Raw genomic sequence first — 22,371 nt, forward strand, 5'->3', positions numbered from 1 at the left:
ATTAAGAAACAGATTCCAAATAACGCAAGCAATTTTTGAAGTTTTGCCTTCTTAAGTTTGTTTGGCGTTTGATTTGTTCTGTCGATTTTCCCACTGAAGATATTCTGGTCAATTTAGTAATTCGGCCAATAACTTTACGGAAGTTCATTTGGTGTCATGGAGCAAGGAAGGGTCGAGGTTGCTCAGGTCAATCACACCGACCACCGCCGGCGCTTAGCTACGCAGTGAAGTCGGATTACAATGCATATTTAGCTTTGACTGTTTTCGCTGCTTAAGAATGTATGGAAATTGTGTCTCCCGCATGATCAGAACAACTGATTGTTGCGAAAGGTTTCACTGCATGTTGTTCGCGAAGAATGCGCAATCGGGTATCGCTTCATCGGAGGACGCGCACGCGCCAGCTTGGAGTATCCATGCACACCGACACGTCAAGCTGTGTACATTATCAACAGTATTAACGCAGCGTTCGTGATTTCAGTTAAAAGCGCTGCGTGACTAGTAAATAATAATTCACCCATAAAGTAAAAACTGCATTTTTCTGCATTTACCCAGCACGTTATCTGCCACTGGGAAGGGGAGACCAGAAGAGACTCGATGGCGGGGGCACTGTAAAGCATCTTCACGTTCACAGCAATGCGGGAATTTTCCGAAATGGTCAGAATGTTAGGGGCCCTTTAAATACTGAGTCGTTTGTTTAAGTTTCAGATTTACTAGGTTAAATCAGTAGCCTACATTTTTGCCAGAACACGCAGGAGGGTGTCCCAGAGCGCAGAGCTATAAATAGTATAATTCATGGGACATGGGTGGGAATGCCTAAAGCAATTTTTTAGCAATTTTTGAAGCAGAGGAAATTTCATTCTGCGGGCAGCTTGGAGCATACAGATACTGATTTTGAAACAGTCTGTAGCAAATATATTTTATTATTGGAGCAGTCTGGAGCATGCAAATTTAAATTTACGGCATTATTATAATCAAGTGGGGTAACAGTCACAAGGCTTTGCATTCTGCATCGTTAAGAAGTATTGAAGAGCAGCCTAAAGGCAATTTTCACAGTAATTTTGCTTTAAGTGCAGGTGAAGTGACTGGAGAAGTTTTCCAAGAGAAGTTGCAAAGAAGCTAGCGTTAGTGAACACCACAGTTGTATAGTGAAAGACATTTTTTAGGCAATGTGACCACGCCAACTAACTCAAACCAAGATTCTGCACGTGACTGACTTCGCTTTGCCATTAACCAGACTCACTGGAAGTACCTAGACATCTCGAGTTCACATTGAGTGATTGGGTGCAAGCCCTTTTAGTTCGCACTTTTTTATTGCGGCGATCGCGCTGCGCAGCGGTGCGATCGACGCGATATCAAGGTTGGCGATCACCGCGATCAGCAGCACTCGTGAGGATGCGCACCGTGAGTCAAAAAAAAAAAACAAAAACGTCGCAGTTTCACCCCAAAGGCGAAGCATCAATTACGATAGCAACTTAGTAGAGAGCTATACGGAGTAAGGATAGTAATTTTATCAGCTGTATAAACTTGGACATGCAGCAGCACCAGCAACGCGCAGAAATGTTGTCTACGCTGTCGCCGTTTTGCCCGCGTTCGCACCGAACGCGCGCGGCGTTGGTGACTGTTGCCGGTGCCTCTGAGGGCGGCTCGGAGGTTTTCGACGAGATCAGAACGGGAAACTCGTCGAGCAGCGTCGGAAGTCTTTACCACCTTGTCGCCTCGCAACGTATTTATATAAATACGCATTTGGTCCCTCCCTCCCGGCCCTACGGCCTTTCGCGCGACGGAAGAAGTCGCGTTTGCTCTCTCTCTCTCTCTCTCTCTCTCTCTCTATATATATATATATATATATATATATATATATATATATATATATATATATATAGTGTTTGTAAAGGAGGAAAGAGACGCTTAATTCTGCAGCCCTTCAGGGAGCACGGCGCAGAACGGGCGTTTGTTCTCCGCCGTGCGATCGCTCCCCGTGAAAGCGCGCGTCCGTCGCGCCCTTTCACTCGCACGTACAGCGTCCGGCGCTCCGCGACGATTTTATCGCCGTTGACGTCATGCGGAACCTCACGGCGACGACGACGACGGCAGAAATCCGCTTTGAGTGTCCATATAATTGCTATCGCAATTAAAAATAAGAAGGCGCAACCAGCAGGGCGCGTTTTCGCGGAAATAGCGCCAGCACAAGCATATGATTGCGCTCCACCGACAGTGAGGCGCAGATAAGTCCCAGACCTCCTCGCCCGCCCTAGCTCGCCGGCTCGGGCCGCAAGATAAAAGAATGTCGCTGTCTTTAATTTTATTCATGGGGCTCAATTAGGTGCGGCTGTTCGCGCCCACTGGCGGCCGTAATACGAAAATTACTTTTACACGCGCTCCGAGATGAACGACACAACGCCCTGCACCGAACCAGCGATATTTCGCTATCGCCTACCAAAGCCAAAGCTGCCAAGGCTGTTCTGGCGCAGCTTCGCGCAATTTCAGGCATTTTCCCGCTTTCGGCGCCATGTGGAGCAGAAATTAGCTTGAGTACCAAAATGGCACAATTGGCGCCGTATTCCACATCCCTGTAGTAAAGAACCTTGTAGTACAGTAATTAAAGTAGCGAATGCAAAAATAGGAACTCTGAGTAGAAACTATAATTTCGGAAGTGTGTGTTGTGACGATAGCAAATAATGGCAAAAAAAAAAAAACGCTTACTGAATCGGAAATAAGTCACAAAGCATAAATTAATGGCAACACTCAGAAGTATAAGTTGTATTGCATTATTATATGTTATACCCGAGGCGTAGCGTTGATCGCAGAACCCAGTAAATGATTGTTCAGTTATTACCTCAAAGCACCGCATTTTCAGTTAACAGAATCGTTTTTATTATGCATACAATACGTTACATGTACATGGTTATACGTAGGGTTCAGTGGCGCACAGACGGGATAGGGGGGGGGGGGGTAACTCGGCGTCAGGGGATGCCGAGTTACCCCCCCCCCCCCGCATTCAGCCGTACCAGTCCAACGTGTACCTTCAGTGCTCTGTTCGCATTGTCATTACAGTTCAGGAGGTGGCTTGAGGTCGAATTTGCCCAATTAACAAAAACACTCTATCACTGTCTTGTATTTATTCATTCACTCTTACATTATCTTGAGTAAAGCGCTGAAGACAAACATCGTCAGCATCCTTGGTGTCATTATATTATTATAATTATTAGGCATTTTATTTGCTGTTGGCCGAATTCCTCTGGCTGAAGCAAAGAAATTGCATATTATGCAAAGTGCTTGCTCCCCCCCCCCCCCCTGCACCACAAAAAGTTCACCAGCCCCCCCCCCCCCCCACCTGGCAGAGATCCTGGGTACTGATAGGGTTGTTCGTGTTCGGGTTTTATAATTTTTTTTTTGGGGGGGGGGGGGTAAAAATCGGGTGCTATTGTTCCAGTTGATAATGGGGAAGAAATCGGGTTTATTGTGGAACCATTGCACAAGTCGGGTTTTTTCGGGTTAGGTTTAAAAATTTAATTATGAGTTTTTACGTGCCAAAACCATGATCTGATTATGAGGCACGTCGTAGTGGGGGACTCCGGCATAATTTGGACCACCTGGGGTTCTTTAACGTGCACCTAAATCTAAGTACACAAGTGTTTTCGCATTTCGCCCCCATCGAAATGCAACCGCCGTGGCCGGGATTCAATCCTGCGACCTCACGCTTAGCAGCCCAACACCATAGCCACTAAGCAACCACGGCAGGTAGGTTAGGTTCATAAATGTACTAAGTAATACATTACATTCTTTTTTGTCTTTGTTTTAATCAGAAGGTATCACGAGCTCCTCGACGCTAACGCGTTAAAACTAGGGTTCTGTTTCACGCGGGTAATCGGGGCGGCATCAGTGTTTTCTAGCAAATACTCCAAAGTTTGACATTTGTTTGGAAATAAATAAGTAATAATGACAGTAAAGAGCATTGATAACTTCAAGGAAACAAAACATTTTATTCACGAAAAGGTGGTCATCGATTTTTTACACATCCTTGTTAACATACATTGTAAACAGCATGTGCAACATGTCCGTCCGTCTCTATCTGAGACCTCTCCAATCTTTAAACGTATCTCAGCTGAGAGAAAGTTCTCTCGACATGACAGCTTCCATTAGCTAGGCACAACAATGTCAGTGCAACAATGTCAGTAAATTACTAACTCAGAGTTAGACGTGCTTTTGCGCGGTTGGCCTGCAGGATCTAACTTCGTTGTGCCTAGGCAAGGTAGCTAGCGCATGTGCAACATAAACTCCGTGCAGCGTAAAAAAAAAATAGGTTGGTATGTGGTTTTGGGATTAGGGGAGAAATCGGGTTTAACCTGATTCTCCTGAAACATGTCTGGGGAGTAAAAATCGGGTAAAATCAGGTTTTACCCGAAAACAAACAACGCTATATATACAGGAGGAGGTCCTATAGTCAAATACTGAAGGGAGGACCTCCTATAACATCTAATTCAATTATTTATTCAGTGCAGCATCTGTGGTCAAAATGACAAGGATTAAGAACATGTCAACGTGAGTTAATAAATATAGAATTACATAAGTTGAAGAAAAGCGTGAAGGTTCTGTTTAAACATGTTAATACAGTAATGCAAGGTTCCATAAGGTTAGGTGCCAACGAATTCCAAAGTAAGTAGCAGAAAACATAGTGGAAATATTGCCGTAGTTATAGTTTTCGGCATAGGAAGCACACAGTTATTATTGAAAGCAAATCGCATAGATCTTTCAGAAATATTACCGTAGCCTGAAGAACATGTACAGAATCAAGCCGCTTTTGAGCACTCATCTAGCATCCTCATCTAAAGGTAGCTTCTTGCAGCGCGCATATGTACTGAGAAAAACCCGACCATCTTGCAAACTGAACTCTGGCTTTGCCTCAGTACAACCACGCAAAGGAGCCCTCTTTACAAAAAGAGTGGTTACACAGGGCCGAGAAATGTAACGGTTCTATTCCAATTGCAACATCTTAACAGTCAAATGGCCACGAAGGAAGCATGCACGTTTTAGACAGCAACGAAGTAGCCACATGCAAATTGAACGTTTCAAATGCTATTAAGTGAGGGTGCAGCTGGAGGGGGGGAGCACACCCATTCAAAGTCTGCAGCAAGACAGCTATAAAATGGCAATGTTATGCACAACAGGTTAAGAGAGAGCATGATGGATTCAATCTTATCATTAAATGTGTACCAGCTGGTGTATGTGCAAAGGATGCCATGCATTCCTAAACACATTGCAGTTGAAATAAATGATATGTTTCATAAGCAAAGCGTTCATGGCTATAGGCAGCACAAAACAGACGGAAGCACAAGGGACAGACGACATGACACGAACACTGCAACATGAAGGAGGAACACGAACATGTCCTTGCTTCTTCCTGTTAGTTCCTGTGCTGCCAACAGCCATGGATTTGTACTACCTAGCCTGATTGCAGTGTTCACTCCATTATTTATGGCAGTCACGAACATTAGAAATTGTCTGATAATCAGTGATAAACTCAATATCATAAGACATTCACTGAGTAATCTTTTAATTGATAAGCTTAAGGGAAACATTCTAATTGCAGAATTGAAGTCAGCCATTGCCTAAGAATATCCATTTGCTATAAACCCTGTAAAACCACTACATTAGACTTCCATTAATTCGACTCTGGTTAATGCGATCTCGATTGTAGGTCCTGGCCGGCGCCTATGCATTTCTATGGGCTCAAACTTTCCTTATTTCGATCCTAAATTAACCTTCGCAGGATAATCCGAACTTGGCCAGTCAGCACACAGCGCCTGATGCCCATGGTGGCCCCAATAGCGACCCCTTTAGCGGCAGCGTCTGTCTCGGATGAGCTTAGGGGAAAATTAATGCATTGAACACACGTCATATCCCACGTTGAAAACGCCTACTTTTGGCCTACCCGAGGAAGATTTTCAAGCGATAACTGCAGTTCACCATGTGTGATTGCGGTATTTACCCGATTCTAATGTGCGATTTTTATTTTCAGGAAAACTGGGCCGAAGATTTCCTGCGCAGTGCAACGAGATACGAAGCAAGCGGTTGGCCTTCACAGCTTTTTTTCGCTTTACCGCATAACACTGGTGTATTCAGGCGAAGCTGACTTTAAATCCTTGAGGCGAAGCTAACTTTAGGAAACCAGCCGCCATTGTGCAACACCTATTAGACCCTCGCCTATTTTTCTTTTTTTTTGCTAAGAAATCGGGTGCGCGTTGAATTTATCATTTGTTAAAAGCTTTTATGTAATTTATACGTTAGTTCACTACTTTAGACACATAGAAAGTGGGCGTGCGTTTGATTAGGGGCGTGTTAAAATCGGGTTAATACTGATAAATGAATCAGTGGTTTGTTTCGGCATTTTTCAGCATCTTGTTTATTTAAACCTGCCGGATAATTAGATAAATTTTGCCGGTTCCGTCAGGATTGAATTAACGGAAGTCCACTGTGTCTTCAAGACATCCATCCTTAAGATCTGCAATGAAATACACTGGGTGTTCCAACTGGCATTGTACCAAAGCACATAATAAAGGTTCTCAGAGAGAAATTTTTAAGTCAAACACCAATCCATTTGCCAAACACTTCATAGACAGGTATTTCGTGACGTGCTATTTCCGGGTCTGTGGACACACTTTCACAAGTTGCAGTTGTAATAGGTGCTATAGAGTGCAGTTTGCAGACACATATTAAGAAATAGTGGCAATGTGACTCCTAAAGATAAAGAGTTCATTTGTAAGCACTGTTCACCTAAGGTACCTATTAATGGCAGTTAGTGCATTTCTTATGTCCACCAGGATGAATAATGTGCTATGAAGGAGACAAACACTATGGATCTACATGGAAGTGACTGCCATCTGACTACTTTTATTCAATCTGGATACCCATTTCTTTTATCAGTGGGGAATCAGTGACAACACCCTGCCGAACCAGGCTTCCCACAACAGCCTGGTTCTCTGGGTTTGCTTCCAAGAGGTTCCTGATGGCCAGGCTGGCATGCTGTATAATGACTGACAGCAAGAATGTCAAGGATAAACAATAGGGTTGTGGTCACAATTATTCAAATGCTACACAGAGATCATGCACAAATCTCTCTCTGATCTTGAGCCACAGCACTGAAGATCCGAGACCTCAAAAAGGCAAAGTGACCTCCTATTTTTTGAAAAACGTTAGGAGACCCTCCAAATCAGACCACTGGTCCATAAAGCGGCCCAATGCCATAAGACAGTCTGGTGAAACGTGGAGGCTCTGCACGTGGCATGATGAAGAGGCTTCGCCATCAAATGACAAGGCATGAAAATAAAATTCATTCGGAGTTCAGCACGAATGAAAGGCTTGAAGTGTTTCACGTTTCTTTGTCACTTCCATGTGCCCCTCGCACACTGCACAATACATCAAACAGCCCCATCTGAAGTTCTCATCCTCTGTGAGTATATTCAAAAGTTGCAGAGACAAGGTACATTACCGTATCTCTGAAAGCATTGAAGCATTCTTTACATTAAAGTAAAACTAAACGGTCATTCAAGTTTAATTACTGCGTACACTCTGAATTTTACTGAAGTTCTGAGCAGCTACCCATGCAAAAGCTAGAGAGTGCCACTTAAATGTTAATGCTTTCTCTCTCTTTTCATCTCTGCTACCGTGCTGAAAACTATACAGTGAAGTCAAGAGGCCAAAGCCCCAGCCAAAAGTGTTGTGGCAGTGAAAGGGCTCATTACGGCACCCCGAGGCCGCCGCAGTAAACTACGCTACGCAGCCCGTCACTGCCATTTCGGAGGCCACGCGCAGCAGACACAGCTACGTGCAGTGCAAAGATGAAATCATGTTTCTGTCTTTTTGAGATCGTAGACATATGTATTTTTCATTTATTTAAATAACAATTTGCAATTATGCACTACTGAGGATGCTCTCGCGATCGCGAAATTGGCCTACAGCGTTGGTGGGTCCAGCTACTTTTGATGATGCCGCATGGTGACAATGCGGAAGCGAGAGCAAGCGATTTTTTGCTGTCTTTGATTGGAGATTGTGAATTCCCTGCTACATACAGTGCAGTAATATTTGGCTCACATGTTCACAGCAGCTTCTATGACAGATAGGCAACGTTTTCTTACTATGTTAAATAGTGTATCGGGCCCCTTTAACTCTCTGTAGTTAATGAAAAATGTGACCCAAACTGCTCTAACGTGTTCCATACTGCTTGACTGCCCATTTTGTCATTGTTTGTTAAGACAATCAACAAAGGCAGGAGCAACCTAGGAATGGTCATTTAGTGGTAGATTTGCACACAACAATAGTTTTTTGTAGACACACACATATCCAAAAGCAGCCTACGACCAAGACACTTCCAAGGAAAGCAAGTGCTTCAAACGTCTCATGCACTGGTGGTAAATGGGCAAGAACATTCAGTGAAATACTTTGATGTGAAAGGATACAAGGATTTTTGGCATCCAAATTACAGACATCCAGTATGACGGGAATTCCATCCAAGTTTCTTATCTGCAGGGGTGTGATAACATTACAAGAAGTTAAAATGAAACAACTAAGAGAAGCAATGTTGAAAAAGCCTTACCAAGCAGATTTACTTAGCAATGCACAATGTAAATAGAGGTGAAGAGGCCTCATAAAAAGAGACAATGAATGACAACATTGGCAAGATACTAATCCAGTATAACATTAATCAATGAACACTCAATGAAGTCACATTGTTACAGGATTAAATAAAAGTATAGGGTAGCACAAAATAAAATTAGCTCTGCTTGCTCAAATGACTTAATTACCATGTCTTGATGTTTCCTGTTCTGATGACACATATTGCCAATGAGTTGAACAAGATCCCGCTTGAAGCCAAAGCTGTGGTGACCAGTCAACTCCGAGGTTCCCTCGTCAACACCCCTGAAGTCATCCAAGTGTTTTGCAGGTGTAAATGCATTCTGGCTTGATTTACCAAGAAGATGAACCATCTTCAAGACCTCTGAAATTACAAGAAAAAGAGTCAAAACACTATAAATTTTCCAAATAAATGCAAATTTCTATTTTGAGTTAGCACATAATCTTTTTCTGATTCATTTCATCAAAAACAAGCACCAACTTATTAGACCACATGCTCCTACAATTGTTCACAATGCTCTCCCAATATGTGGGGAAGTCTTTGACATCAACCTCATAAAATCTACTGAATTGGCTGAAACAATGTCACCGAGAAAATTCTGGAGCTGTTCTCCACTGTTGAAGACTCTCCTGTGGAATGCATTTGACAGAGACTGAAAATGATAGCAACCTGCAGGAGCCATATCTGATGAAAAGGCTGGACAGGAAGGATATCCAAGTTAAGGTCCTCTATGGCTAATTTGATCACTCTTGCACTCTGAGGACATGCACAGTCACATTAAAGAATGACACCATGGCATCGATTCAGGCATTTCAAGGCATTAATTGAGGTCTTTCTGTTTAATGGCTTCCTCCAAACAGCAAAATTTCTCACAATACAATGAAGTGATGACACATTGTCACCTGCGCCACACAACGCTGAACATATTGTGCTTGTCGCCAAAATTTCCAATCTATAATAAATAAATTAATTAATTAATAAAATGCAGTTGTAATTATCTCTTTCCTTTTGTGCACTTTGCATTCAACAAGGCAGTGGACACTGTCACTACTAAACAGAAAAAAAAGATTTGTTACACGAATGGCCCAAGTTTATGCACCGAACCGACCCACAGGCATAATCCTGGCTTCTTTTTTTTTTTTTTTCAAGGGAGAGAAGTGGGGGGGTATCTGACTTTGAGATAGTGGTTGATGATGATGAATTTTTACATGCTGGTGGGTTCTCTTCAGTAATCATTAAAACATCGTCTCTCCAGAGCAAAAGAACAGTAACAGCTGGGAAGAAGGACTTGGCGAGTTTGTCACGTGCCGTACCCTCGCACTGCGCACACAAATATCATTAAGTATTATTGGCTTCAAAGAAGGGCAGGGTTAAGGACATCCGGAACCCCCCTGGATTTGCATATGCTGACCCAATATAATGAGAACTGCCATTCAACATTTGTCATGATAGCAAAAGGCAAGTAGTCAAACCAGTGGAAAGTGGAGATGCCCATCACTGGCGGACATTCCCGCAAGTGCAAGTAGAAACCGGTGCAAGTAGAATCCAGTAGAAATGTTATCAGTCCCGTGAGGTGTCAAAGCAGATGTTATCTCGCGGAAGTGAAAGTGGAAAAAGGTGAATATGGTACGTTGGGGGCAGTAGCACACCCAGGATCTGGGCCAGGGGGGGGTTGACAGTTTGCCAATACCATCTAAACAGCACTAATTTCAATTTCTTCACGGGAAATTGTCAAAAAATGCACTTTTTGCGAGTGTGCAGACGATTGGGCGTCTTACATCTTAGTTGCAGTACTCAAATGCGCACGGAAAGAAAAGGGGTTAAACAAAAGGAGGGGGGGGGGGTTACAACCCCCGAAACCCCCCCCCGTCGGTGCGCCACTGGTTGGGGGATATTGCTTATTAGTCCGACTGCAAATGCATATAGATGCTGGAGCAGTCTATATTGCAGGTTTATAAGTTGAGGACTTAGGTTCTAATTCCAGAAACGTCACTAAATAAGGTTTCGTTTTATTATTTTTTTTTCCTGTTGAATTATAAACAGAGAGGTAGCCTTTAGCACTGAATCTTACTTCTCATACACAGGCTACCACTAGCAATAACCAACACAAGTGTAATAAAGTGAACGTAGGCCTACTGCATATTAATGGAACATCAACATGACAACACTGTACAGGATGCAGCCAACACATTGACGTACCCAATGCAGTTGCAAGAAGCTCTGATCCATCAGTAAAGAAACCCTTGAACTCCTCATTTGCAGAGGCCAAACATAGGACCTTCAAGAGCTTACAAATCTCTGAAATCTCCTGCAAAGGCAAAGAGTACAAGGAGAGCAGCAATTAAAACTAACACTTTATATAAAATCCTCCTCCAGTAAAATATAGTGTTTTGTCATGTTTTTAGTGTAGTAAATGTTTTATACAAATTGCACACTAATATGCAGAGAAATACATGCCTGAGCTTGCAGGACAACGCAAGATTTTCAAGATTATGTTTCGCTTTTTGGCTGCAAATAACTTCAAGGTGCGATCAGCAATGTTTAGCATTCATTGAGTAAACATCAAACGTTGCCACAAGGAGCATGCTAATCAAAAATATGTATCAAGAATGCATTAAAAAGTAAATTTCCAAGTCAGTGTGTAAAACAAAATCCTTTCCTTGCCACCACTGACAAGGAGAACATACCAGCGTACCTGGCTCTCTGTCTCTATGTGAAAAAGGCACACATTAAAGTACAGGTATATTAATTAAAATCATTTCATTTCATTGCATCTATTTCTGAAAGTGCCCAAGAACAGCTTTACGCCTTAGTATTGGTGCACTTGTGTAACACAAAGATGAGAATCTCAACAAAACCGAAAACCTGAAAGAACAGTGGTACAACATGCAACAAAAAATTGAATTAAATCAAAGACTCAAGTCAGATAAAGAGCAATCACAAGAGCTAAAACTATCAAGATCATAAGGCAAGGTATTTTGTTGTGTTACAAGCCGTGTTATATGTAGTGTTACAGGTGCCAGCTGAATTCACGTAGAAAATGCTGGGATTACAAAAGTTTGAGCAAGGCATGCAGAATGTTACAGCCGACAGTAACCGTGGACAGGAGAAGTGGTTGTGAATTAGTTTATCCATGAATAAGTAATCACAATAATTTCACCTTATTTCTAGGGGTACAATATTAAACATGCACAGTACACACTCATAGGTGTAAAATACACGACGTCCCAGAAATCGATTCTACAGGATACGAATGAAACGTCGCTGAACACATTCAATTTTTGCCACATTGGTCAAGTTAATATAGTTTCATAGAACAGAACTAAACTCTAGCTTGGTGCGGACAAAAGAATAATACAAGAGAACAACGCAGTTGACATTTGTAAACTTTTTTGTTATTCTTGATATGATACCTAATGTTCTGAAGGATTCATTAACAATGTTTGAAAGAAGTTCTTCGAAAGTTAGTCAGGAGTCAACCAATATTCCTAAGTCACACGTACAACTCACTCTTTTGACTACAGCTCATGTCTTTCACTACCTTTTGTAATTTGCTGGAAGACTGACAAAGAAAGTGCTGCTTGCTTCTATCACACCAGCAATGATGGGCAAAATACTGCAAAAGTGGTGGCCTGTCACCGCCGCTCATCCAGAAATCAACATCAAATTATCGGGTTTACCATTCCAAAGCAACTCATGGGCTATGAAAGCCGCCGTTGTGGGTAGCTCTAAATTCATTTTGACCAAATGGGTCAAACTTATCCAAGTCTTAAGTGTACAAGCATCCTTGAATTGCAGAGGCTGGGAATCGAACCCATAACCTCATGCTCACTAGCAGAACACCATAGTTGCTGATCCACCGTGGCAGGTCTCGTGCTTACTAAAGCGAAGCTTACTTTGCCGAGCCTACCATGGTTTCACATCTATTGGTTGGTCAGACTGTAAGTTGGCGGTATCTAGCTGGATATATTTGCAGATACATTATAAACGTTATATTGTCACATTGTAGTGATGGTCGAGGACACAGTAGCAAAACTGTGAATGACGAAACTAGATCTTTTTGGGTGAACGGATGCCCATAAAAGAAAATGATAATCAAAGCATAACTATAGCAGCGAACATAGTCGGCGATCGGCAAAATATGATCCGCAGGTCAAGAGCATCAGCTTTTATACATGACTCATCGGAGGCTCCAGCGTAATCACTGGTGCCCACGTGGCTCCCGGAAAGTACTACACAATGCGATTATCAGATTACAAAAACGCTTTGGTGACAGCAGTCAACAAATAGAACAATCGATAACATTCGAGAAACTTCTGCTACACACAGGCGCATCCTGCGTCGAGCGATAACGTTTAACATTTGTTAGCCGGCAAAAAGCAGTGACCAAAGAAATATAAGAAGTATGCGTGTCAATATAGACATTGGATGCAAGCTCCCGAAAGCTGTCCTATATGTGCTGCGATAAAGCAGTGCCAATAAGTGCACCTCTGTACTGTGTAATGAAAGAATAAAACACATAACAACTGCACATATAATGTCACCTCGGTTATCTCTAAAGCACAAAAACCTCTTAATGGAATAGTGCATGGTACTGAATGGCTTCTTTGATTTTATAAATTTGGGCTACCTTATACTTGGGCCACAGGGCATTCTTTGCCGATTCCTCAGAACAGTCATGTGCCACCGTGACACAAGTGGTAATAAATGCCTTAAATGCGTGTACATATCTGTCGTACTTCTTTCTGCGTACGCCTATCCTCACCATTGTTCCCTCAACAAATATCAAAGGTTGTGACATCGCTGCATTGACGTCAAGCAGTGTGCATACATTTAACTGCTGTTTGCATTTTGGCATAAGTTGCGAACCCTGTACTGCATAAACATAAGCATTACTTGAGATTACACACTGGATAGGATGAAAACAAACACATCTGTATGCATCGTACTTTTTTGAATAGCCTTTAATTAACCGCTTCAAGAAAGCTTCTCCTCATGTTTCCAACAAAGCTTCTAAAGGAACATTGCACGTAAACATGCAAAATGAAGATACAGTCTTCCCAGGAGTAACATCTGGAATCTGATCATTGCAAGTGACATAGAGTAAGAATAAGTGTTTTCAAAATATGCGTAAGGGTTACCGGGTCACCAGCAGTTGCTGCCTCCAAGCATTTTGTCATGGTCCATACCCTCTCCAACAGCTGACTATGAGCATGTTGTAAGAAAGGTAAGGAGATTGGAATTGGTGCATCTTCCCCCTGTTTCTTTATAAGGTTGTCAGCAGCAATATCCAGCAGTACACACCTGAAAGAATTTGCAATGCATAGCTACTGAAATATAACAACACTGTCACCTCTGAACGCAAGACTCGGCTCTTTGTGGTCCTCGCTGAACTATTTTTGTCAGCCAGTTCGTACTGGATAGTAATTTGAGAAAGAAAAAGTTGTCGCAGTTTCACCTGAAAGGCGAAGCATCAATTGCGATAGCAAACTTGTAGAGAGCTATACGGAGTAATGATATTAGCTTTATCAGCTGTATAAACTTGGACATGCAGCAGCACCGGCAACACGCAGAACTGTTGTCGACGCCATCGGCGTTTTGCCCGCGTTCGCTCAAAATGCGTGCGGCGTTGGTGACTGTTGCCGGAGCCTCTGATATAAATAGGCACAGCGTGCCGCAGCTAAACGTCGCCTCCCTTCCCTCCCCCTCCCCCACGGCCTCTCGCTCGTCGGAAGAAGGCGCGTTTGCTCTACATACATGGTGATTGTGAAGGAGAACAGAGACGCCTACTTCTGCAGCCCTTAAGCGAGCACGGCGCAGAACGCGCGTTTGTTCTCCGCCGTGCGTTCACTCCCCGTGAAAGACGCGCCCCTCGCGCCCTTTCACTCGCACATACAGCGTTCGGCGCGCGGCGACGATTTCTTCTCCAAATGACGTCATACGGAACCTCACGGCGACGGCGACGCCGACGGCAGAAATCTGCTTTTGAGTGTCCATATAATTGCTATCGCAATAAAAGAAAATTTGTACAGGAGTTGGCAGGAAGGTTGGTCTGAGGTTAACTCCTCTAGCCTGTGAACAAAGGCTCACTGCACCTAAGAGTTGCACATAGAAAGGCCAGAACCAAAATGATTATTATGAGACAACAAATTTGTGGCTTGTGCATTCTTTGTTTCAAACGTTTCTTATTGCTCCAGGAAGCATGATACACGCTTGAAGATTCATATATTCTCGGTAAGTTATTTACTATCACATTCTTTACATGAACGATTTTCGGTTTCAGTTTCTGGGCGGACAGTGACGTCACTGTCTCGGAAGCTTGGTCATGTGGGCCCACAAAGCTGTGATGCATGCACTGCTGCATCGTCCACCCTCGCACACACGTTCTGTACCAGCGCAGGCAAATAAAACTACGCCGACAGTTGTCATGGCTAGCTACGGCAGCTCCGTCTGCGTCCGATGCGGCTCACTGCACTCGACTCCAGGCTCTCTGGGCTTGCCTGCTACTGTGGGTCACCGCTCATTGTACGTCACTCTACTGCGGTATGACGTCACTAAACTTTCGTTACACTTCCAACACAGTGACGTCGGTGTCAATCGCGCCAGCGATAGGTCTCGATTGCGAGAACGAACATTTAGGCACTCTGTGGAAGCGAATTAAAATATATTTTAAATGTTTGCTGTGTTCAACACTTCATGTTGAGTGTCCTTGCATACAGAGAAAGCCTACAGCAGGCTTCTTATAGCCTCAAAATTTGGTGTCTCAACCCCTTTAAACACAGTAACACTCACATAAAACATTTTGTCGTCCTTACTCAGTTGCACACAATTTTCCTAAGAATGCTGTTTCTGGTAGCGCAGTAACATACCTGCAGCGAGCAGACAACTTTTGGAAGACTGTCACCAAGTCATCATGCTGAAGCAGCTTCTCCAATATGAAAAGGCTGGAACAAAACGAAAAGAGTGTAAAATTCAACACGTGAAGAATCAAAGTCAGATCATTAAAAATTCTGGGTAATTAAAGGACCCCTACATCATCTCTGACATCTTGAGCAAATTTCAAATAAACATACCCACAGTGCGCAGAATGTACCGTAAGGATCACCATTGATGAACATGGCAGCGTTACGTGCCGCGGAGAAGCTACCAATACTAAAAACAACCCTGTGCCCCTCCCCAGACTTTTCCGGTCCCCTCTTTGCACGGCGTGAACCCAGCAGGGCCCAGTGTGCGACGTAACTGGGGTAAAAGCATTCGATTAGTCGGTCGATGAGGGACAATAGCCCCAAGGTGACAAGACCCAACTGTGTGTTCTTGAAAGGAAGGAGATCTTGCCCATTATGCACCACTGATTCTTCCATCAAGTTTTCATTCAATTGGTGTCGTGCTTCAGGCAATTAGGAGCTTACATTAGAGAAGCCTTTCTTTTGGTGTGTTGATGTGACCAGTTGATATCGCTGCAGTGCATGGAGTTAGTGAGAGTATGCGAATAAGAGGAGAGAGCCCCAGTGAGGATAATAGCAAAGGGGGGAGGGAAACTGTAGCGGTTATGTAGTCATTCATCAAACACCTGCAACTTTCTTAGTATCACAGCCCCATGGTACACAGCTGCCACTATATATGACTAATTTGTGAGCTCAGAGTGGATCAGGGGCCCCTTGAAACAAAATCTCAAAATTCCAGCAGGCCCGCTATGCTTTCAATGCATGTTGAAGTTCCATTGATTCGAATGTCTTGGCTTCTCAGGGCACAAAAATGGGGTCTAAGATGGCTGACTGATGACAGAACACTTATAAGACATGAATAGCCAAAAACAATACATATTTGCTATTAGGACTCCTGCGTATATTGACAAGTGAGTGCATACTGTAAACAACATTTTTTTTAGCGTGATTTTGAGATGTCCCGTTCTGAACTTTCAAAATAATTTGAAGAAACTACATTTTGTAAGATGGCCGTACTGTTGCATGGCCGTGAGTTGTTTGCAGGGCCAGTATTCTGTGAATTATAAGGCATCCACAAAATTAAGGTACTCACTACAATATGGATTTGCAGTTTGTGCTCATTAAAGCTATGTGAACAATTTCCGTGCATATAAGAATTGTCCTGCCTACGTTTGTTTCGGTAATGAACCCACCTCCATTCAGACTCGGTGTTGGCCAGCATGTCTGCAAGGCTCTCTATCATGCCCACAGAACCAGTCGATTTTAAGAGACTCTCCACGTGTGTTGGCGAAAGGCAGTTGTACAAAACCATGCTGCAGTATTGCCGCACCTTGACGTCAGGGCTTCTAAGAAGGGCAGTGCACCTGCGCCACAAGATATAAACACATAAGAACACATGCGAGTGCATGGAAAGGCCATGAAAGTGGCACCATACAACAGATGCTATATCGGCCAAACCAGGAGTACCACAAGCAAGCAGACGAGAGAGCGCACTGCACTAATAGAAGCTACAGCAAGGCCAGAACATCTGGCTAATCACTGTGGAAAATATCTGTGTGGCCATTGGCCACAATTTTACATCACATGTATGTGTGTTAGGTAACTTTTATACGGACACTGATGAGAAACACTAGACATGCTTAGACTGATCAAGTACCCTTTCAGAACTCTGTTTTTGTTATTACGGTAAATGTGCAGCCACATGCATGTGATTTTCAAGCGACGACAACAAACAACAAATTTGGTTGCCACGGAGGGTGATCTGTTGCCATCGCTTTCCGGCCAGCCAGAAAACTTAATTCATCTCATGGAAGTCTGCATGGCCTTCCACCAGTTACCCGTGATTGCATAACAACGTGGCATTGCCCATGCTACCCAGGCTGCCCACTTTGATCTGATTTCACTCTTAGTAGTGGCTCACTGTCGGACAGCAACAGTGTCAGCCTGTCAGGTCGCTTGAATATTGCACACATGTGGTTGTCTCTTAAGGGGAGATGTGGGTTGAGAAATGAAAATTTTTTCCAACTATTTTCGATTTTTTGTTTTTGATTGATTTGATAACTTTGAACATTCTGCTTCCTTGCCTAAAAAATCAAAGTGAAACACACTTGAGAAAATTGTAAAAAATGATTCAAAACGAGTAGCAAATACATGGTTACATGTATTTCAAAGTTTCAATTGGAGTTCTCTCCTTCTGCATCTTTTAGCAATTCTCAAAGTTAGTGCACACTTTTTTTTACAGTTCTATTCAACTTTTTCCTACGATATTTGGTACACTTCTACTTTAGGATGTGCAGAAAGCCGATATCGATCTGTACTTGCAATATTTTTGTGATATAATTATGCAGATTTGAGCTAACTTCTGAGAAGTGTTAAGAAATGAGGCATTACAACTTTGCAATTTATTTCTAATATTGATGACGCCTAAGAAAATTCATGCTATTTTTCGGCATTCTGCCATTATTAGAAGAGTAGATTAAGCTGGTTTTTTTATGTTCCTTATAAAAATTAATATTTAAAGAAGTGTGCACAAAAATCTCTTTGTTTTCGACTTTTGGCAATACTGAACCAAAACTATTGAAGCTACGGAAAATATAATTAGTGTAATGTAATGGGCAGAAAAAGCCTTACAAGCACACAAAGTTTTATTGTTCTATGACACTTATTAAAAAGTCTTGTTATTACGGTAAATGTGCAACATTTACCGTAATAACCCGTAATCGGTTGATTATCAAAAGAGAAAATGAAGACCAGAGTTCCATTTTATAAGTTTTTCCCCAAACCCTTAATGCCAGTATGTCAGTGAGCGTCTGTATTTTAAATTACGTTCGCGTATTTAGGCCAATGCGTCCCAGTAAAAGTTCTCGGAGCTTGTTAAGTCTAGTCCTTTAGCGTTCGATGCTAGGAGAGATAGCCTATTAATATTCTAGCACTAATTCCTGTTTATATTGAAAGCCAACGAATTTATCTTTTAACAAGAGAAACCTACCTGAAGAGTGTCATCAGCTACATTTTCCCCACAGAACTGTGGCAATGTTGAAGCTATGCTAGTGTAAAAAATGATGAGCTAGTTTGAATAATATTCCTCACTAAAAGTGTATGGTCCCTGTACATTCTATGACATGAGGCCTAAAAAGAAGTACTACAACTTTAGTGTATTTGCTAAATGCTAAACAAAATATTGGGGTAATATATTATTGCACATGTAAGGTAGCTGCTTAAACCGCCTCAACGAATTTTCAGATTTTGATTGTTATGCTTTACTGGCTAACAGAAGCTGTTTGCAAACTGCACTTCATATACCAGTGCATTTTGAAAAATGCTGTTAAGAATAAGGGCCCAGAGTTTAACACTTTCACTGCAGTGTGGGCCACTAATAGGTCATTGTGGTTGTTCTCCCTGCGCAGCCATGCAGGTGCTTCTATAGCACGCAAGCAATATATTTCCGCAAAAAATCAGTGGACAAAAAAAAAAAAATCTTGTAGCTTCTGATTGGCTGTCTGACAACACCATTTCTCAGAAATTTAATCCTGTAATGCAAAATGTTACATATACGGTATGCAAGTTTTAGCTCCTCAAAATTCTAATTTAAGCACAGCAAACTTAACACGTAACGTATACGAGCATGTTTGATATGCAGATGTGGCTTTTCAGTTGTGGATAGTTCAGCAAGCTGATTATTTGTAATTTAGTTACTATATACTAGTTAGGTTTTAACTCAAATAGCAGGTCAATGTTTTATTCGTGTTTATTGTGCACATGCACTTTTCATGGCCAAAAATAAAGGTAAAGAAGTTTTTCTAATTTTTCGTGATGTGGAATTGTGGTTGGGCATACAGGGTTAAGAAAGTTGCAAAGGTGCATGACTCAATGGTGGGTCAAAAGGCATTTCGCTGTTGTAACGTCTGACAGTCCGCAAAGGTCGTGATGCGCCAAAACCGGGACCTCACAAAGTGAATGGCCGCCGGTGAATGTATTAATGTTTCCATACCAACCACACATCCTCGTTTGCCTTGAATGAATAGGAAACTGACCATAATTCCACACATACAGCCATTCTTACATTTTGGATTCCTGTGCCATCAGCAATTCCCAAACGAGGTCCTCACTGGACTGGTGGCTACACACAAGGTTGCCCAAGCACTGTAAACTGCACCGAAGCCCAACCACACACTCTGAAAGAAAATAAAATGCAAGAAAATGTAAGAACAAGCAATGACATTCTTACATGGGTGCTGATAATTAAGGTTATCAATCAAAGTTAGTTAATGAGCTTTGAAAGTAAACAACTTTCCTCATATTTCATTATGTTTAAACCTCGGTCAGTAACTTTAGGGAGCCATTTCCCAGGCTTAATTTGGGCGGAGAGTCATACTAAACACGAACGTGGCTGACTGTAGCATAGCTGACTAAACTTTTCTTCCGCTCCTCTTGGCTGAAACACATTGACTTAGTGTCTGTGAATGGCTGACACATAAGCTTACAAAATGTTCCTGCTTTGGCAAGCACCGATCGATACAATTTTAGGCGAGTGACATCGGTGTGGGAATTATCACCAGATCGGATAGCTGGCTGCGGACAGCCTATGAAAAGCCACATTCAATGCTGGCGAGCTGTATGTTGGCAGCCATGGCTTACAGACAAAGCCTCGGCCAGTGGCTGTAATGGGAACTTGCACACACTGACTGCATGCAGATTATTTATAGAATGTCAAGTTTTCGAACCTTTCGAACACTTTCAATACCTTCGAACACTTTCAGATGTCAGTTTTTACTGAAAACAAACTTTCTGAGATAAGCATACGTGGTCAAAATTTCGAAAGCTTGGAGCAAACTTAAATTTTCTTTAAAAATGTGTTTACACCAGTTGTGTACACAGCACTGCAATAGCTGCAAGTTTACTCGTGGAGAGCAAGGAAGTAGTTGCAAGCACTTGCAAACAAATAAGAAAGTATAAATGGCTTTCTGGTCTTGGCTGTTTAGTGAGCCACCATGTCTCGTTCTAACTGTCGTACTTTTGCCAAAACATCACATAAATGTGAAACTGAAACTGGTGCAGGTTGTTACAGAATGACTGACAAGTAATTTAAACACCACCAACTGCACAATATGCAAAGACATGTATTTTTCCCTGCACATCATAAACAAGTATGTCACACATACCCCTGCTCTGTAATAAGCACAACGTTTGCATTTCAAAATCCTAAGCATTCCATATAACACTTAATTGGCAATGTCACTTGCCTAGATTGTCAAAATGCAAATTTATTTTCGTCTGCACCTCTCGCAGTGAATGATACTGAACACATGACGGATATGTCACTTCTGGTGTCTGCAGTACGGTAAAGCATGGCCTCAGAGATTGGTTTCCACTACTCGCTGGGCGTGGTGGTCATGATGTGGACTTCATGATGGGCGCAGATGAAGGCAAATACAAATTTTCACATTTTTCGCTTTTGAACACCAGGCAAGTAGCAGAGCCCAGTGTCATATTGAACAATCTAGACCATGAAATGCAATTTTGCTGCGAAATTTGAGCAAGAACAAAGCAGTGGCAAGCACGAAATCTTTCTTTTATAATATGCAAAGAAAAATGCATGTCTTTGTCCACAATTGTGTACAAAGCCCTTTCAAAGGTTCAGTACTTCACAGGGCAAATAACATTAAAAATATGACTCCGTCAGTAAATGAAGGGCTGCAATATGATCAGTGTTGGAGCCATTTTGTTCAGTATTCTTCCTGCGTTTCTAGTTTAATTTGAAATAAGGCTAAGAATGCAACAACCAAACAAATAGGCATCAACTTTAAATGCTGTCTCTTGTTCATGATTATTATGTACACACCTTTCAAAAAAGCTGTTTGACCAAACATTATTGACTATCATGCATGCACCTTTATAATGGTTGCTTCAAAGTATCATTTTTAACAGCAAACATATGTGCAGACAGTTGTGAATGAGTAAATGATAATAGTTAACTACATGCAAAACAAAGAAATGCAAGCAAAAATCTTAATTTTAGATGGGAAGCTGCAGTGACCACAGTTGTGCCCTCAATGCTGACCAAACAATCACGACTATCATGTTCCTCTATAATGAAGCATACAGAAAGCAGCAGAAAGATAGATTGCCAATTAGAGTGTTCCAAACGCTATCACTTGTAAAAACAAGATTTTATATGTGTAGACACTTTTGTGAAGAAAAAAATGTTACACAGCTAATTATTAGCAAGACAAGAAAAGCTAATAAAGATATCAATCTTAGATGGGAAGTTGCAATTCCTCCAGTTTCATCTACATATCACCACTAAGTTTTTTCATGTTACTGCTTTGAATTGTGCTGTCACATGCTTATCCTTTTCAGACACAGTACTTTTTATAGTCAATTGTCACTGCCAACTAGTCTATTATGAGCCTGAAAAACCCTTCACTTGGTCAACTGGTGCAGGTACATGATGACTGCAGCACATCCATGTGCATGGACAAAGTGACATCTGGCATTGTTCAGGTAAAATCTTGTGTTTGTCCAAAGACACCGATAAAGCATAATGTTGCATGGTCTTCATTGGGCAGATATCTCGTTCCAGACTGCAGTGTCATTTTTTGGCATGTTAGATGCTCTTCATGAGTGCTTTTCATTGTCCTTAATGATAGAACGGTCTCACATGGAGTGGTGCCAATTTTCTTGAAGATTAGTGGCAACAAGATGAATAAACTATAGTGATAAATAGTGCCATATATATCTGGCTCCAAGTTAGTGATTTTTTTTTTCACCCATCACTTTATTTTTAACTTTTAG

General features: G+C 42.0%; 1 protein-coding gene across 1 annotated transcript in view; it reads right to left on the minus strand.

Moving 5' to 3' along the window:
* Positions 1-3,955: 3,955 nt before the first annotated feature.
* LOC119461273 (ataxin-10) overlaps positions 3,956-22,371 on the minus strand; it is a 32,600-nt gene continuing 14,184 nt past the window's right edge. The window contains exons 4-11 of the mRNA XM_037722506.2: positions 19,640-19,751; positions 16,770-16,940; positions 15,502-15,576; positions 13,774-13,936; positions 10,832-10,940; positions 8,802-8,995; positions 8,457-8,520; positions 3,956-7,034 (exon numbers count right to left, since the gene is read on the minus strand). Of these exons, the coding sequence (XP_037578434.1) occupies positions 6,892-7,034; positions 8,457-8,520; positions 8,802-8,995; positions 10,832-10,940; positions 13,774-13,936; positions 15,502-15,576; positions 16,770-16,940; positions 19,640-19,751 (1,031 nt within the window). The 3' untranslated portion in view covers positions 3,956-6,891. The remainder of the gene's footprint in view (positions 7,035-8,456; positions 8,521-8,801; positions 8,996-10,831; positions 10,941-13,773; positions 13,937-15,501; positions 15,577-16,769; positions 16,941-19,639; positions 19,752-22,371) is intronic.

This window comes from Dermacentor silvarum, chromosome 8 (genome assembly GCF_013339745.2).
Source record: "Dermacentor silvarum isolate Dsil-2018 chromosome 8, BIME_Dsil_1.4, whole genome shotgun sequence".
Taxonomy (NCBI): domain Eukaryota; kingdom Metazoa; phylum Arthropoda; class Arachnida; order Ixodida; family Ixodidae; genus Dermacentor; species Dermacentor silvarum.